At 45.2% G+C, this 18,794-nt stretch overlaps 1 protein-coding gene across 1 annotated transcript in view; it reads left to right on the forward strand.

Moving 5' to 3' along the window:
- The first annotated feature begins 428 nt into the window (after positions 1-428).
- The window catches only part of IGFBP7 (insulin like growth factor binding protein 7), a 70,519-nt gene continuing 52,153 nt past the window's right edge, over positions 429-18,794 (forward strand). The window contains exon 1 of the mRNA XM_021701673.2: positions 429-966. Within this exon, the coding sequence (XP_021557348.1) occupies positions 492-966 (475 nt within the window). The 5' untranslated portion in view covers positions 429-491. The remainder of the gene's footprint in view (positions 967-18,794) is intronic.

Below are 18,794 nucleotides of genomic sequence, written 5' to 3' on the forward strand. Positions count from 1 at the left end.
GGGGACACAAATCCCCACGTGGGGTTTTAAACACGAATTGTTATTAAAAGAGTAGTCAGTACTCAGGTCTCCCAGGCCCACGGAGAATTTAATAGATTAAACACAGGGTCGTCTCAAAGTCGTTAAGAAGTATAAATATCTGGGCAGGGAGAGGCGCCGTCTCAAAGTCGTTACGAAGTATAAATATCTGGGCGACCCCGAGGAACTGGGGAGCAGTCCGCGGGGCTGAGGGCAGGGGCCCGAGCGGAGCCGGCGGGGCGCGCTGGGAAGCGGACGCGAGACCGAGCGCCCAGGGCCCGCGCGGATGCCCCGCCCCATCGGCAGGGGCGCTCGAGCCGGGCGGTCCCGGGAGGCGCGGCGCGGGCGGGGCGGCCGAACTCTCACCGCCCCGGGGTGTGGTTCCCGCGGCCGGGCCGGGCGGGGCGCCGGGTTTAAAGCGCCGGGCTGCGGGACCCGACTCACTCGCGCTCCCGCCGCCTCCGCACCCAGCCATGGAGCGGCCGCCGCTGAGCGTCCTGCTCCTCGGCGCCGCCGGGTTGCTGCTCCTGCTCCTGCCCCTCTCCTCTTCCTCCTCTTCGGACGCCTGCGGCCCCTGCGAGCCGGCCGCCTGCCCGCCCCTGCCCCCGCGGGGCTGCCAGCTGGGCGAGACCCGCGACGCGTGCGGCTGCTGCCCGGTGTGCGCCCGCGGCGAGGGCGAGCCGTGCGGGGGCGGCGGCGCCGGCAGGGGGCACTGCGCGCCGGGCATGGAGTGCGTGAAGAGCCGCAAGAGGCGGAAGGGTAAAGCCGGGGCAGCAGCCGGCGGCCCGGGGGTGAGCGGCGTGTGCGTGTGCAAGAGCCGCTACCCGGTGTGCGGCAGCGACGACGTCACCTACCCCAGCGGGTGCCAGCTGCGCGCCGCCAGCCTGAGGGCCGAGAGCCGCGGGGAGAAGGCCATCAGCCAGGTCAGCAAGGGCACCTGCGAGCAAGGTGGGCACGAGCGCTTTCCCTTCCGACCCCGCCCTGGCGGCCGCGCGCCCCCTGGCGGATCAGACCCGACAGGGCGTCCGCGGTCGCGCTGTCCCGCGAGGACTTCAGTGGGCATCCCGGGAGACGGATTCGGGGGGGGGGGAGGGGCTGGCAGCCGCCGAGAGGCATGGGCGACGCCCCCTCTCCTCTTTTTTTTGGTGGTTTTATTTTGAAAGCTTGTTGCGTGCGCCGAGAAGTGAGGACTGGCGGGGCGAGGATATATATAGAAAACATTTTCCGATACCACAGGCTCCCGCGTCCCAAAGGCTCAGCCAGCACAGTGCTGCCCCCACTCTTTTGGAAACCCAAGATGTCGTTTCCTCGTCCTTGTTTCTTGGCTCCGGTGGATAGGTGGAAGTGAAGTCAAGAGAGAGGGGTAAAGAGTTTGACGATGAAGTACACAAGTAAGGACTTTCAGAGAAGTTCTTTGTCCTACGTTTAATTGGCTAGACTGTAAGAATTTTAAAAATTGGATTTCATGGTTTCTTAATATTAGAGAAAGTAATTCACTTACTGGAAATTAAAGATTCTCAAACAATAATGTAGCTAATTATTTGTGGGCAAAAGTACAAACTCTTTGAAGAATGTTTTTATGAGGTAGTTTATGTTGTGAACCTTACGACCATTTTGTTTTTCTTGTCCCATTTTTGTGTAATTCGTCCCCAGGATGCACTGTTCAGCAGGAATGCCTTTGAGGTTATGTTTGATCGTTTATTTATTTATTTTTTTCCAGACAGGTCCAAACTTGCCATAAATGAAAAGGGAAAATAAATAAGAGTCTGGACTTGTAAGGGGGAAGAAACCTCAGAGATTTTAACTCTGTCTGAAATGAAATTACTGTCTACGGAAAATGTTAAAGGGAAAGTTAGAGATCCAACCTTGGCAGTCCCTCTCCTGGCCCCAGCCAATGTAGAAAGAAGGAGGGAGGCAGTTCTCTTGAAATGACAGAGACAGTTGCTTCTTTAAGCACACCTCAGACTTTCTCCACACTTTCCAAATAATTTCTTTTTTTAGAGCTTTTCCCAGAAGTCCATATTCTGATAGGTCGTATGTCACTAATTTCAGAGTTCACTACTGAAAGCGTTAAATCGTGTAACTTAACTGTTGACTGTTTAGATTATTGTCACCTTAAACTTAGAAAATCACAACCCAAAATAATTCATAGACTTTTCCAACAAAAATAGTCATTTGTTCTTTTGGATCTAACTTATCATTCCTGAAAAGAGAAATGTATGCAGTTTAAAAACTCATTCCAAATACTGAGATTTTTCTTATAAGCATTCCAAGGGGAATTTTTCCCCATAGTCTTTCCAAATCACTGGTACTTGCTTATCAGAGCAGAAGGTTAGCTGGATGATTGTTTAGGCATTGTTGCCAATTCTAGCCTGTAGCTGGTTTTATCCCTTTTTCTCTCCTGCTATGTGTGTCTCTAAACACACAGTGGGATTATAAAATCTTGAGACGGACAGTCCTATAGAACTAGTGCTATCACCTCATTGCCATCAACACTCAGTTCCTCAGCACCTTTCCAGACTGTAAACCCCATGAAGATATGGACCTGGTTTTTCTTTTTGTTTGGGAAAATGTTAAGGGAAATAGCATCTAAAACTGGAAACCTTGACATAAATTAGCCTTTTCTTCCCAATCTAAATTTAGAGATATGGGGTCTAATGCCTGGGAGCATTTATTATGCCAGAGTAAGCAGAAAAGAATATGAGGTCTACCAGTGTACTTTTCTACAGCAGAGACAAATGGGGCCGAAACCAGATCTCCTAATATATTTCTCCTGATGTGGAGGTGTTTTGACAATGACAGAGGCAAACCTGACAGAGTGCCATTTATTTCTGTGCCATTTAGTACTGGGACTCTGCAAAGAATAGGAAATGCATTTTCTAGGTTCCTCCAGTTATTTCTACCCTGAGAAGAAACTTGAGTTATGCTTCTTCAGGTATTGAGAGAAGGGGGGCATTCTTGTTCATCTCGTTAACCAACACTTATTGAGCATATAGCACATGTCAGCCCTGTGCTCGGTGTTTTATAGCCAAGGATGCACAGACAGATCTGGTCTTGCTGATTAAGAAAGTATCCATAGCTGAATCACAGATCTGTACCTCTGAAACAAATAATGCAATATATGTTAAGAAAAAAAAAAAAAAGATAGCAGGAGGGGGAGACGAACCATGAGAGATGATGGACTCTGAAAAACAAACTGAGGGTTCTAGAGGGGAGAGGGGTGGGAGGATGAGTTAGCCAGGTGATGGGTGTTGGGGGGGGGCACGCTCTGCGTGGAGCACTGGGTGTTATGCACAAACAGTGAATCATGGAACACTACATCAAAGACTGATAATGTAATGTATGGTGATTAACATAACAATAAAAAAGTATCCATACAAGTTGCAATCTCACCTCCCTGAGTGCCTTCCCTGGGAGACCCTCCCAATTGTCCCCTTCTTTTCTGAGATCACCACTTACCTACCATCTGGGGAAAGATCTTGATCTGCCTGTTTTCTGAACCTGTGGTAAGAGGCAAAGCCATCTTCTCAAAATTATGTCCAAAAGGTAATGAGCTAATTATCTCAAACCTTGGAACTGCCATCATGAGTTTAGTGCCATTAGATCTTATTGAGGTCCCTGATGTCATGAGTAAGTGGAAGAGGGGATTTGACAATTCAGTTTAATAAAAAGTTATAGAGGTGCTGAGATCTATAATAAAATCACACAGTTGGAAGAGAATATGGTGCTCCTTTATTCTGATTCTTGGTTAACACCTTTTGTTCGTGGTTTGTTCATGGTCCTTTAAATCCGAGCTTCTTAGTGATTCCATTTCAGCCACCTTGGGTATCTGTGTTTAGTACTTTTAGGACCAAGTTCAAACTGCCTAGCTGGGCATACAAGGCTGTTTTCCATAACTATATGATTTGTATATGTATGATTACATAAATCTGATTTAATGATTCGATGACAAATCATTGGTCTCCGGCCTGTCTCCCCTCCCAGGAGGTGGGGGGTGGGCCTGAAAGTTCCTTCCCTAAAACTGGAACTCAGAGAAGTTTTGTGTAATTCGTCCCCAGGATGCACTGTTCAGCAGGAATGCCTTTGAGGTTATGTTGATCGTTTATTTTTTTTTTTCCCTCCTCTTTTCTTCAACCCCCTTATGGTCCAGTCACAGTAAGTGTTGCTGTTTGCTATTGTTTGCAGTCACACCCTCACTATCTTTCCACTCTTTGAACTCCAGGCCTTCAAGAATCAGCTCATGTCCCTTTCTCTATGAAGCTCCTTAACCTCCCCCCACCCTGCTGTGTTCCACCTACCCTGTACCCCCATAATGATGTCCTTGTCCTCCTTCAGTTCTCTGTAGGCTTCCAGCCAGTTTTCAACAATATTTATTGCACACATACTGTGTATATGTAAGCAAGAGGGGTTCTAGCAGAATGGTGAGACACTGAGCTCTAGAGCCAGATCCCTGGGTACGCATCTTAACCCTGCCCCTTATGCTTAGGCAAGTCACTTGACCTCTTGGAACTGGGTTTCCTCACCTGTAATAGAGAGATTATAATCATACCTGTCTCAGAGTTGCTGTTAAGATTCAGTGTTGTGGAAAGCACACAATAGATATGCATTGTCATTATGGAACTTGAAAGTAAGCTCTATGAGGAAAGGGAACTTTTGCTTCCTGATCTATGCCTACATCAGTGCCTGGCACTAGTAGATGCTTTAAACATACGTTGAATGAAATTTACCAGGCGTTCTTCTAGTCTCAGGGCAAGCAGCCTTGAATAAAATAAGGTCCCTTTCTCATGGCTTTTACTGTAAGCTTTAGACAGAAACATTTTTATTTAATAGCATGTGCTGTGAAGAATGTACAACAGGGAAATGGGATGGAGGCTAGGGATGGAGGATCAGTATTAAGTGAGGGCGGGCCAAGCCATGCAGAGGATCCATGTGGGGATTTCGGCCAAGGGACCAGAATTCCTGAGGGAAAAACAAGCTCTGCTGGTTAGTATAGCACTCCCCATTGTCTCCAAAGGGCTCTTTGAATGTCTGTCTTCCCCACTAGACTAGGAGCACCCAAAAAGAGGGACTCCATCTTATAATTATTTATAAATACAGTGGCTGGTGATTAGTTGGACACTTGGTAAATATTTGTTGAATAAACAAAGGAATCCATGTAAGAAGGGGCCTTCCCATTTGGAAATGCAGGCTGTGGACTCTCCTGCCTGTCTGTTCTCTTTTCTCCTTGTATATTCTGCCTTCCTGAAGTCTAGGCCAAGGAATATATCGGACCGTTGACTCATCTTCCCTTCCTCTGCTATCCTGAATTCTAACATTAGGTGGTCGCTTTTCCCTCCAAATTCCAACATTTCTCCATCCCCTTTTTGGTAAGAATTAGGTTCAGAGCTGTAGAAACTGTTCTGTAAATAGAAAAAGCTTCAGTAAAAGAATTTGGTTTTCAGAAACTCATTTCATTTGATGGATTTTAAACATTTGCTCTTTGAGAAGCTCATTTTAGGTTATCAACATAAAAATGAGCCTATCATTTAAATGTCTTTGTTGTATTACTATCCACTAATGAGTTATGAATTTGTGATATTGTGATTTACAATAAGTATATATGTGATCTTAACTCCATTTAGGGCGAAGCTCCTAAAGCCCTTGGAATTTCCTAAGTGGAGCGTGATGGGGTATCTTTTGCTGTGTTAATGAGTGACTTTGGGACTGAGGAGGGGGCGGGTTGCCTGCCAGTTGAACCAACCACTTGATTATTGGGTGGGAACTTTCAGGCCCACCCCCCCCACCTCCTGGGAGGGGAGACGGGCTGGAGACCAATGATTGTCATCGAATCATTAAATCAGGTTTATGTAATGAAGCCTCCACAAATACCCAGAAGGATGGGTTCAGAGAGCTTCTGGGTTGGTGAACATTGGAGGTGCTGGGAGAGTGGCGCTCCCAGACAGGGCATGGAAACTCCAACCATACCCCTTTCCCGTATTGCCCTACACAGCTCTTCTGTCTGGCTCTTCCTGAGTTGTATCCTTTTGTAATAAACTGGTAATTTTGTAAGTAAAATGTTTCTCTGAGTTCTGTGAGCCCCTCTAACAAATTAGTTGAACCTAAGGAGGGAGTGGTTGGAACCTCCAGTCTGTGCCCAAGTCAGAGGCACAGGTGGCAAACTGGACTTGTGATGGGCATTTGAAGGGTTGGGGGTGCAGTCTGGAGGGACTGAGCAGTGCGAGTTAACGCTATCTCCACTGTCAGAAAAGGACACCCAGCTGGTGTCGAAGAGTAGCTTGGTGGCATGGAAAAAATACGTTGCAACTGGTGTCAGAATTGTAGAACTTTACTGAAAGTGGAAATAGCGATTTGAGAATTAAATGAAATTATTAATGGTCTGGTTTATCTCCAGGGATGGGGGGGGAATGGAAGTCCATGCAATACTTGTTAAGCTAACACAGTTATACCATAAGATGGTCACAGAGCCCAGAGAAGGGGGATCCTTCACCCGGATTTGTAGGAAAAGAGCCAGAAATGACTTGCTGGAAGAATAAGGTCCTGAGACAGGGATGTGAAGGAATTGGCTGCAGCAGAGCTAGCCCGGGAATTGGAATGGACTTAGAAGGGAGAGGAGACGAGTATTAGCAGCAGAAGGACTAGCACGTGATCCCATGGGGCTGCCTTGCAGAGAGAGGGAGCAGCGGTGGCAGCTGGACACCTGACAGAGCCCACTGATGGAGGGAGAAGTTTAGATGCATCGAGGTTTAGAGGCGATCACAAGAGCAGTGGGACCCTAGTGAGTGATATCATTGGATTTATGCTTTTTAAAAAATCTATTGGCCACCCTTAGAATGGATTGGAAAGGGGCAAGACTGCGGTCAGAGACTCCCATTAGGAAGCTGTTTAAAATAATCCCAGCAAAGGATGCCTAGACTTCTTCACAAGACGTTCAGTTTCTCAGATCTTAGAAGCATTGTCAAATCCGGATTCCTAACCCTTGGGGGCAAGCTGTGTGTTACTTGGGAGAGAGGAGCCCATTGTGCTGTGCTTTTTTCTTATAAATGACTCCTTACAAAGTGTCCTCACATCGCTTGCTCATTAGCCAGCCCTGCTCCCAAATTACAGCCACTTGCTCATTTCAGGAAGCTCTTCCTTTCTCTCCCACAATCCCCATTCCTCCCTCTGCCTTCAGATCAGACACAGAAAAAGTCACATCCCAAAAAAGTCTACCCCAGCTTTTAAAACTTTTCTGGCCTCCTTTGCCCTTCTTGAGCACAGAAACTTCAGGACCTTAGCTCATTCTTACTTTACCTAGTTTTAGTCACTGCATTTCAGGGAAGATTTGAAAACCTGAAGAAGGTTTAGAAAAGAGAATAGGCAGCCTTGGAAAGGGGACTTAAAGGATTTAAGATTCTTTTCAAGGAAAGTAATCCAAAAAACAAGTTAATGTTTCTTCATGGTTGGGAATGAGTTATTAAATGAAAGGTGCCTGACCTTAAGTTCTACAATTCCTCAGGAGATGGAATTAAAGGGCCTGGAATTAAGTAGCCATGAGGCACATTTAGATTACACAATAGGAAGAACTTGCTGGTAAAAAAAAAAAAATGTGGAGTACCGTAACATGCTCCTGTGGGAGTCCAGAGAATTCTGTCTCAAAGATTCTCTTGTGGAGAGCTGAGAGAGAACCTAAGTGAGGAGGGGAAGCCTGTGGGAGACTGTTAAAAGTTTTAAAGTCTTTGATGCTCTAGACCTATGAGATGGAATGATTGAGCTAAGCAGCATCTGTTGGCACCACTAAATATGATTTCTATCCTTCCCCTAGAGCCTGCCCTGCGGGTTTACTGCAGACTTGCCTTCTACAAGAAGCTGCCTTATAAGGCTCTCTTTGGGAAGTTTAGTGACAACACTCTCTTGGATGGAGCCCAAGGCCAGCCAGCCTTCCTTCATTCTAAATTCCTCCCCACAGCGGATAAGATTATGGTGCTTCCTTCACCTCGAGCTACCCCACAAATGATCTCACCTCATCTGTTTTTAATTGTAAGGCAGCCTCTTGCCTTTAGCAACTATTTTAAGAAGGAACCCTAAATTGTCGTCAAAAGAACTTTTAAGCCAGGGAGCATATGAATGTAACCTTTTTTAAAAAATTTAGATCCAGGAGTGGCACTGTTAGATTCCAGGCAGGAGAAGACTTGTGAGTGTATAAATGAATGTCAGCTTATTTTGGGCAGTTCTAAAGATTTCCTCGTGAGACCTTTACTCTTCAGGAAGGTGGGTGGGAAGTACTAGAAATGTCTAAGGAAAGCTTTTCCCAAGCCTGTTCTGGGTGGGTTTTTCAGGTCGATAAGACCCACCACCCTACTACCCCACAAAGCCTACAAAAGAAAGTGACGAGGTCAGGAGACCTTTTGTTTTTGTTTTGTTTTTACTTCAAACTGATGTGTTAAATAGTTGAACTCTTTTATCTCAAGTTGGGTTAATGGCAAAATGATCTGGCGCCTTTGAAAAAGCTAATGTGTTGAATTGACTTTACAGTTCTACAAAGGAGGTGGGTGCGGCTGATTCGGACCAGCTGGAGCACGCACGAGCCCCGCCTCCCTTAGTTCCTCCGTGGGTCACCCGGGAGAGGAGCTGTGGAAGGGCCTGGGCCGCAAAGCAGGCTGAGATTGCAGGGAAGTTCCGGGTCCGAAAAGTAAGACTGGCTCAGACCTGGTGAAACAGACCTAGTAACCCAGTGCTGACAGAGCTGCCTTCATACGGGATGAAGTTACAAGTACGTACAGTGAGGGGGCCAAGGACAAGCCCACATGTCCAAAGTAGAGTTTACTGTGACAAAGCAACACCCTCAGAGCTTCAGGATAACCCATGTAATAAGTGAAGGAACAGTTTAGTGTACCTGCTGCACAGGATTATTGCGAAGGTCAAACTGTGGAACGGGTATGAAGTCACTGTAGGATGTGCAGCACCAGATCAATGTAGGGCCATTCTTGACTCTGAACTCCTTTGGGGCAAGAATGCTACATGGTACCTTGTAGGTAGTGAGAATAACTGATGTTCGTGGGTAGTTGATGGTTAACTGAGGGCTTCTGTGCATTTTTGCTCCTTTGCTACTCACGGCAGCCTTGGAAGGTAAGGGGAGTTGGCAGCCTTGGAAGGTAAGGGGAGTTGGCAGCCTTGGAAGGTAAGGGGAGTTATCCCAGCTTCCACAAAAGGAAACTGGAGGTCCACCATCCACACAGCCAGTAAACGGCGTTTCTGGTGTATAAATCTGGGTATTCTCCAGGCTTGCTGTTCAAAGTGTGGCACCTAGACCCGCAGCCTCAGCTCTCTGCACTTTCTCCTCTGTAAACCTAACATTATTTCAAAATAAACAATTAAGGGGCACTGACTGGCTCAGTCAGTGGAGCAGGCAACTCTTGGTCTCCGGGTTATAAGTTCGAGCCCCAAGTTGGGTGTAGAGATGACTTAAAAATAAAGTCTTAAAAAAAAAAACAAAACTCTTCAGTGTGGAAAAAGTTTTAAGAATACCTTAATGAATTTATCTTGCTTGTATGTTCTCTTTGATGAATTGACAGGGGATAGATGATACATTCCAGTGTAAATAGCTCTAAAAGAGCTCTTTCAATGAGCATAAACTATAAATTCGTTATGATAACAAAGGTAATGTCCTAGTTTACTTGGCTTTTTGTGGTAACAGGGATGCACCTTATAATAAATGTCACATATTACATTCAGGGAAGGATGGTATTTCTTAAATGAATGTATCTAAGGGGGCCCTGGTACAGATACCTGAGCTCTGTCTAGTGTCAGTCCTTCCAGGGCCAGATGGGGACGTCTCCTCAGTTGCAGCCAAGAGGCCCTGGAAGGGCCAGTGTCCTGGGAGAACCTGGCCCAAATAGCTGCCCAAGCAGGGCCTCTTGGGGCATAACATTTGTGTGTGGTGTTTGATCATTTGCCAGGCTTCCTGGTAACTCCGAGTAGGGTGAAGAAGGGGAAAAACCTCTAAGATAACTGTCAGCACACTCCAGTGTTCCTTTCCCCTGAAGTTTGAGCTCTGAGTGCTGACTGAGCCCTGCTCCCCCAGCACCACTCTGGCATCAATTTTCCCAGCTGGGATCATAATATTTACTCCACATCTAAACTGTGATTCGTTGTAGGGCTCCTCTCTTAGGGAATTGAAGCTTTTTTTTTTTTTTTGGTCCGTTGGGTGATGACTTGGAAAAGAAGGAAAATCCTTGTAGGGGGTTGAGAACTCAAGCATAATCCATTTTGACTTTCTGAGAGGAAAAGAGCGAGCACTTTAATATTCTAACAGGCAGAAATGCAGCTGACTTCAATCACCCTGTCCTTTCATGTTGTTTTTCTTGAAGAAGGGATGTCCTCCAGCTTTTTTGGAGGCTTGTCTTTTCCCTGAATGAGAAAGGCTCAAAGACATTTCATTTACATCACGGCAGATTAGCCAGCCAGCGGTCAAGTGGTTGAATGGGGAAAGCTTTAGATCTAACATCTGTTCTGCTCTCTTCTGGCCTGACCCCAAGTGAGGGAGAAAATTTTATCAAGAAGTAGACCTCCTGGAACATTCAGAAGGTTTTGAAAGAGACCACACAGAAATGAGGCTTTAGGAATTTGTCTGGGTAGCCCGAGCCTGCAGGATGCAAAGCCTGCTCCTTCTCCATGGGAGCTTTCAGAACTTTGTGCTCAGGGAACAGAAATCCGAAAGTGAATTTCAGTAGCAGCTGCAACAATTACCCCACAGCCCTGGCTTCCGAAGGACCCCACCCCGCTCCCGCTCCGGAAGCTGTGCAGCATGGGACCGAGAATGAAATGCTTAGGCAGCAGTGCTGCTCCCAGTTAGAGAAGGCGAGGCGAGGCGAGGGGATTCATGCAGCGAAGCTGCTTATTAGAGATGCCCAGCCCAGCTGAAGACGGCAGGCTGGGGCAGAGAGCAAGAAGCTGCCCAGGTCTTGATGGGCTAGAGCTTCGGAGCCATGGGCCCCTCTCTGCTCAGGTATGTCTTAGATCAGAGCTGCTGATGCAGCTTGGCTCTTTGTGCACCACCAAGCCTTTGGATCACTGGAAGATAACTGTCAGGGCCAGGGCAGGCCTGTTGGGACCCAGATGTGACGTGGGAACGTGAACAGCCCCTCCCTCATTCCTGCTTCCTTGGAGGCCTCTTTCTTTTCACTTGCTCTGCCTGGCCTGTCCTTGCATGCTGTCCTTTTCTCCTACCTGAGCACAAAGAAATCTGGTTTTCTCTCTGCAACCCCAACCCTCTGCTAGTCACAGAGTTTGGCCAGCAACTTTATAAATGGTGAACTCTGCTTGGTCTGCGCCCCCAGTTCCATCCCCAGACTTCTGAGCCACATCTGGCATGCCCCCATAGAGAGTGAATAAGCAAAAAGTTGGCATGCCACCTCTGAAAGGTCTGTGTTATCCAGGAGATGGTTGGCCTTCTTTTCTTGATGCTTCTTTGGGGTGAAGTTTTTTCAGATGCACTAGGATCCTGATTTATTATTCCATGCATCAGCCCAAGCCTAGTGGCCCCTCCCAGGTCCAGTCCAGAAGGTAGGGGCGATAGCCATAACCCACTGGTGACCATGGGCTTGATAGGTCTCCGAGGCTGACCCCAGGCCTGACCCTACCAATTGTCTTCAACTCTTATGACTTCTGGGCCCCCAGCAGCCAAAATCTGACCGATACAAGTGAGGAAATACAGCAGAGAATGGTTAAGGATGCGAACTTTGGAGTCAGACCACATGAGTCAAATCCCTCTTTGCCACTTAACTACTGGTATGACCCTAACCTCCTTGATTCATAGTTTTCTTGATTGCAAAGCAGGTATAATATTAAAGTCTGCCACTTGGGATTGTTGGGATCTTAAGTGAGCTAATACATGAAAAGCATTGGTACCTGGAACATAGAAAAGTTTCAGTAAATGCTGTTTCATTTCAGTTTTTATTGTTACTGGCATTATAAACCCTGGTATGAGTTATTTTTTTTTTTTAAAGATTTTATTTATTTATTTGAGAGAGAGAATGAGAGACAGCACGAGAGGGAAGAGGGCAGAGGGGGAAGCAGAACCCCCGGTGAGCAGGGAGCCCAATGTGGGACTCGATCCCGGGACTCCAGGATCATGACCTGAGCTGAAGGCAGTCGCTTAACCAACTGAGCCACCCAGGCGCCCCAGTATGAGTTATTTTATTATAAGCACCTTGACTGTGACATGTTGATGTCTTTGGGGGGGGGGGGCGCGGAGAGAGAGAAAGAATCTTAAGCAGGCTCCACATCTAGTGTGGATCCCAACAGGGGCTTCATCTCACAACCCTGAGATCATGACCTGAGCCGAAATCAAGAGTCAGATGCTCAACCGACTGAGCCACCCAGGCGCCTCTGACATGATGTCTTTGACCAATCCAAACGTAATACTGCTCTGTATATCTCCAAGTTAGATCCAAAACCTGTGTTTAGGTCTATGCAAACAAAATGGCAGCATGATGTTCTTATAAACAAATCCCTGAAAACTTTCATCTAGTTCTTGTTCTTGCTCTTCAAGGATTTCAGGACAGGGAGTCCTGCTCCATCTCTGAGACATCCCAGAGCCTAATGCAAACAGTTACATGGGAAACCCCCAGGATACTGGCCAGAGGGTTCACTTTGCTTTACAGCATGGAATATTTCCGTCTTCCGTGTCCCATGCTTTTTTTTCTAATAGCACCTTTCAGGTATAGAGGACATTTTAGATTCAAAGGACACTCATAATATTTTTTAAAATATTTTTTATATTTATTTGTTGTTTGTTTGAGAGAGAATGAGCAGAAAGAGGGAGCAGACTCTCCACTGAGCAGGGAGCCAGATGTGGGGCTCGATCCCAGGACCCTGAGGTCATGACCTGAGCTGAAGGTAGATGCTTAACTGACTGAGCCACCCAGGCACCCAAAGGATACTCAAATTAAGTAATTATTGGTCTGTTTCTTCCCTGCATATATAGGAAATGTTTGGGGGGTTTGTTGGTTCATTCATTTAAAACAAAAAAATCAGATATTGGCTCCAAAGAATATGAACCCAAATCAGAGATTGGCAAAGAGTATGATTGGTATTTATTAGGTACATATTGGGTATTATCCTTGACTCCTAGAGACTTATTGGTGGAAATCATAAAGCCCTTAGCCTGCAATTCATGTATCTCCTCTTTGGCTTTCACATGTAGTCTCAGCTTAGCAGGAACTTGTTTAAAAAAAATCAAAACATTTAACTATAAACAGAGATATTTAGACTCAGAAAGGTACCCACTTAGGTTGGTTCTTTGCATCTACTTGAAAAGTGGTGCCATCAACCTCCCAGCATAGGGTGGAGAGCAGAAGAAAGGAGGGAATAGAGAGGAAATTCAAGAAGCTAGGTAACTTTTGAGATACACCAGTTTCAGCAATTTTGAGTGAAATTTACAGAACACTGGAACCACCAACTCTCCCTGCACACCATGTGCTCTGTCACATTCTAAAGCAGTGGTTCTTGACCTTGGCTGGACATCAGAATCCCCTGAGGAGTTTTATAAAATTCTGATGCCCGAGTTCTCCTGCAAGATTCTGATTTAATTGGTTTGCTCGTGACCTGGGCAGGAGGACTTTTAAAAGCTCCTAGACGATTTATTGTGCAGGCCGGGTTCAGAACCATTGTTCTGAAAAGACTTCAAGTGACTTTGAGGGTGCATCATTTCCTTAGGATAATTATAATAACGATGGGCCAGTTTTGTTCCGTTTATCCAGCAGGTAATGTCTCGCAGCAGGACAACTTTTCAGACTATCTAGTTCACCATGGGAAGAGGGAGCCCTAGGAAACTGAGCACTCAGTCCTGTGCAAGCAGCAGGGTGGCTTGGCTGCCTCCTATCTGCTTGGCAGCTTTGGTGCTGTTATCGGAGTCAGACAGAATGGAAATATTTCTACATCGGTATTTGTTGGTATCATGAAAGTTGGAATACCACAATACTTTAGGAAAAGTATTAACCTAAAGCTATACAACTCCAGTCTTTCAATCCTGTCACTAGAAGTAAGTTCCGTGAGTCTAGTGCTTTTTAATCTGTTTTGAATCCCCAGTGTCTAAACTTGGGATAAGATAGTAGGTATTCAACACATGTTGAGTAAATGAATGAATAATTAAGAATAGATTATAATGTGCCCTGTGGGGAAGGGGACCCTTCACACTGGTAGAAACCCACCCTCTCCCTGTCACCCATCCCCTCGGGATCTCCAACAGGGAGAGGTGACTGTCCAGCTTATAGGTCCCCCAGCCTCGAGGAGAATCTTTTTGTCACTTGGCTGAGATCGTCCTAATTGTCATCTTCTCAAATTGCCCCTCATACTCCCATCCTACCATCACAACAACTGAGACTGAGAATAAAAGTTCCGTTCAATTTTATCATCTTCCCCCAGTCATCTCCCAGGAGGTAGTAGGGGATAGTATTCTACCACTGGCTGTGTGACCTTAGAAAATTTACTTATCCTCTCTCAGCATCAGTTTTCTCATCTGTAAAATGAAGCTGCTACCTACCTCACAAGTTGGTTGTGAGAGTTACGTGAGTGAATGTATTTTAAATGTTTAGCACCATGTTTGGCCCACAATTGGCCCTTAATAAAGATTACTTTGGTCTGCTTTCTTCTTCAGTTAAACAGCAATAGAGGAAGGCACAGATTCGCTTCATTCTCCTTATTTGCGGTACTGCAAACCCTGAGTTATGAGTACTGAACCATTGCTCTGAGGGGCAACACAGTTAAGTCCCTGATCACACGCTTGTCAACCAGTCAGTACATAACTTTGTTTTATGTGAGTTTTTGCTTAAAGACAACTTACTTAATTTATACTATTGATTTGTTCACATTGAGCTCACGGCCAACAACCTATAACTCCTGCCTGAATGAAGCTTATCTAAGACACATTTTCCCTGTAAGACACACAGCCTTTTTTTTTGCTTGGAACACTAGACAGCACTTCAGCACTACACTTGGGGACCATTTTAAACCGTGAAATCACCAGCAGGAAAAAAAAAAAATGCAAAAAAAAAAAAAAAGTGGCAATAATCAACTGCGAAAGGGATTCTAGTTTACAGTAGGAGGAGAGCTGAAACAAGGCAGTTTGACCTTGTTTGACCTCAGCTGGGACCTTTATTTATTTATCTGCCACTCTCCATGTACAAAAACATTTGATTTGGGGGTTACGAATTTTAGTGAATGGGTGGCTCCACAGATACGGAATCCATGAATAATAAGGATCAACTGTTGGACAGAGGTCAGTGACAAACATTAGGGAACTACAGGTTTCTGAGGGCAGAGCCCATTATGGGTTGTGCTTCCTTGGTGTGCCCCAAAGCTAGAACCGTTCAGGGCACAGAACAGGTACTTAGTAGCTAATTGTGGGATTCTTGATCCAATTTAACAAACACATGTCTTATCCCTATGGCGGCTGTCCCAGTGACAAACTTCTATTTTTGCTCTGCACTCATCTGCAAGCAGGGTTCCCATTCCCCAGGTGGTAGAAGGATAGATTTTACTGCGTTTTTATAGGGACAGCAGGAGGGTCCTCCCATTTCTCTCTGCAGCCTTCCCACCAGCTGGAGTCTCCTGTTGTATGGCTCTTCCCTCACACAGAGCGGGTTGGCAGGCACCACTCTTCACCTTCCCCCAACCAGCCCTCTCCTCTCTGTCTAGATTTACACTCGGCAATTTTAGGCTTTGTTCTGGCTCCTCCGGATTCATCCATCACTTCGCTCAGGAAACGAAGGTTACCTGGATCATCACCTGACATTAGAAGTAGAAAATTCCTATGAATCATGTCAAGTACCTTTTTGTAAATGCTGTGCTAGGTGCCGTAATAAGGAAATTTGCCGTGATGAGAAAGATCGTGCCCCTTCTCTGAAGAGCCTGCAAACTTGTGGTCTGATGGTTTCTGAAATAGAGGAAGGCAGAAGAGGCAGTTAGACTAACATAAAAGAGCCCCTCGTAAGTCAGGTCATTAAAAATGTGTAGCAACAAAGAACATACACACAACCTACCCCTCAGCTCTTTATTTTTAATAATTAGAGGCCTATATTTTCAATGCAATTTCCACTAAAAGGAAAACGAACAAAGGTACATTCACATTTGTCATCTATAAATACATTATAATTTAATTACAGACTTCATGAGCTTATAAATAATGTAACTATGGCTAGGTGTGTAGTATACAAATGACTAGTTATTACTTTGCCCAAAGTGACATTCCAGAGTGGAGACAAATGCGGTTTTTTTTGTTTGTTTGTTTGCTCAGAATTGAGCTAAGGATAGGGTGCCTGGGTGGCTCAGTTGTTAAGCGTCTGCCTTCGGCTCAGGTCATAATCCCAGGGTCCTAGGATCGAGTCCCACATCGGGCTCCCTGCTCCGCGGGAAGCCTGCTTCTCCCTCTCCCACTCCCCCTGCTTGTGTTCCTGCTCTCGCTGTCTCTCTCTCTGTCAAATAAATAAATAAAATCTTTAAAAAAAAAAATTGAGCTGAGGATAGACTGTTGATCCAAAAGAATCTCAAAGATTATGTTTACCTTGGTAAACACTAAGAAAAAAAATGTAGTAAATTCACTTTGTTGTACCTAGTTCCCCTGACAAATGTATAAAAGCAAAATTTTAAATAGGTGCAAATGACCTACTGAGATCATGAGGATACTATTTTGCAGTTAGTGACCCATTGTCAGATGTTTAGCTTTTTGGACAAACTACAGTGGGTTTTAAATTCTAGACTTTACTTATCTTTGTTAATTCATTTCAGTTGGCATGCAGTTTGTGTGTTCTGGGAATGTGAGCTCATTTAATTTTGTTTTCAGTTTTTTCAATGTTTTCATTACTGAAGAAAAACGTTATGGAAACTTTAGAATTCATTGAAATCAAAGACCATCATTGTTAATTTTTGTATTATACTCATTTCATATTGTATTTCATTCTAGTGTTTTTCTAGGCGTTTATTATATAATTATTTAAATAGTGTTATTCATATTTTTATCTTATTTTCATTTATAACTATTCTCCATGTGTTTAAAATATTTCATAAATTTTATAATGCTACCTGATCATTTGAGTGAATCCTAATTTACTCCAGTTTTCCTTTGTCATAAATAACCTTAAAATTCACATCTTTGGACATAAAGGTCTTCTGCATTACGTCTTTAGACCCTCACATTGGAGTTACTGATTCAAAGGTATGGACATTTCAAAAAAAATTTTTAATACATACTGACATTGGTGATTCCATTTTAACAATTAGCCTCTTCTTGGGGCACCTAGGTGGCTCAGTTGGTTAAGCGTCTGCCTTCGGCCCAGAGTCCTGGGATGCAGCTGCCCCGCATCAGGCCACCCGCTCAGCAGGGAGCCTGCTTCTCCCTCTCCCTCTGCCCCCTACTCACGCACTCTCTCTCTCAAATAAACAAACAAAATCTTTAAAAAAAAATTAGCCTCTTCTCAATTAGACATATTTTCTCCAAAAAACAAAAGACCACAAACAAAGCATCCCAATATGCAGTCAAAATTACTTTTGAATTATCTTCAGACTTGAATTATATTGGGACTGTCCCTCTCCAGTGGCCTAGAGACGGATGAGAATAGTACCTTCACCCCAGTGCCCGTTGATAAAATGTGCAGTGACTGACAACAGCCAGGCGCTCAGCCCGTCATCCAGTTTGCTCCCAGGCTTGCCAGGCATTGGGAATAGACCGAGATCAGCTAGAACTCCTCCATCAGGAGTTTGCTGTAATGCCTTGCTTTTGTTAAAGACCAGTTTGGTCAATCATACATTTCAAAATAATAGGGAGCTGGAGAGAGTATGCCTTTATACATCATTGTATTAGGATTCATTAAAAGCGGGGCTCCTGGGAGCTCAGTCGTTAGGCGTCTGCCTTCGGCTCAGGTCATGATCCCAGGGTCCTGGGATCGAGCCCCACATCAGGCTCCCTGCTCAGCGGGAAGCCTGCTTCTCCCTCTCCCGCTCCCCCTGCCTGTGTTCCCTCTCTCGCTGTGTCTCTCTCTGTCGAATAAATAAAATCTTAAAAAAAAAAAAAGGCTTCATTAAAAGCATGTTCCTCTCTGCTAGAGTAGCTTGAAATGTCTGTTGTAATGGCAGCCACCTCCGTGAGATCTAAACGGTCAACACTTCGTGAACCTTGGAGGTTTTGTCTTTAGTGTTTTTTCACAGAAGATAAATAAGAGCCTTTATAACTCTATTTGACCACAAACACACTATCGATTCTCAGCATCTCGTTAAACTATTGATTCTCAGCATCTCATTAAATATGAGTTCCGTGCATAATAGTGAGCCCGGGGCTCGGCCACCTGTTTCATCTCACTTCTGTGAGAGGTACTGTTACACTTCAGCTCTCGGGCAGCCTGTGGCCTCTTCCACTGATTACAACCGGAAAAGAATCTGCTTACATTTTATTGCACGTGTCCTTGCAGCTCTCCTCGGGTCCTTAGAGATTGGCAAAGCCCCGTTTCCTTTTTCCTCAAATCCTTCACCTCCAGCAATTCAGCGATAATAGTCCTCTCTGTGAGGCAGATACAGTAGTAACTAAAGAGTGCTGAGGATAGACTTAAAAAATGGAGAAGTGCACAGGATTTTTCCAGCAGAAATTTTTCCCATATTTGACCAGGAGTTAGGAATAGGACCAATATCTTTTTTTTTTTTTTTAAGATCTTATTTATTCATTTGAGACACAGAGATACAGAGAGAGAGAAAGCATGAGCAGGGAGAGAGGCAGAGGCAGAGGGAGAAGCAGGCTCCTCGCTGAGCCA

The sequence above is a fragment of the Neomonachus schauinslandi genome, chromosome 2, assembly GCF_002201575.2.
Source record: "Neomonachus schauinslandi chromosome 2, ASM220157v2, whole genome shotgun sequence".
Taxonomy (NCBI): Eukaryota; Metazoa; Chordata; class Mammalia; order Carnivora; family Phocidae; genus Neomonachus; species Neomonachus schauinslandi.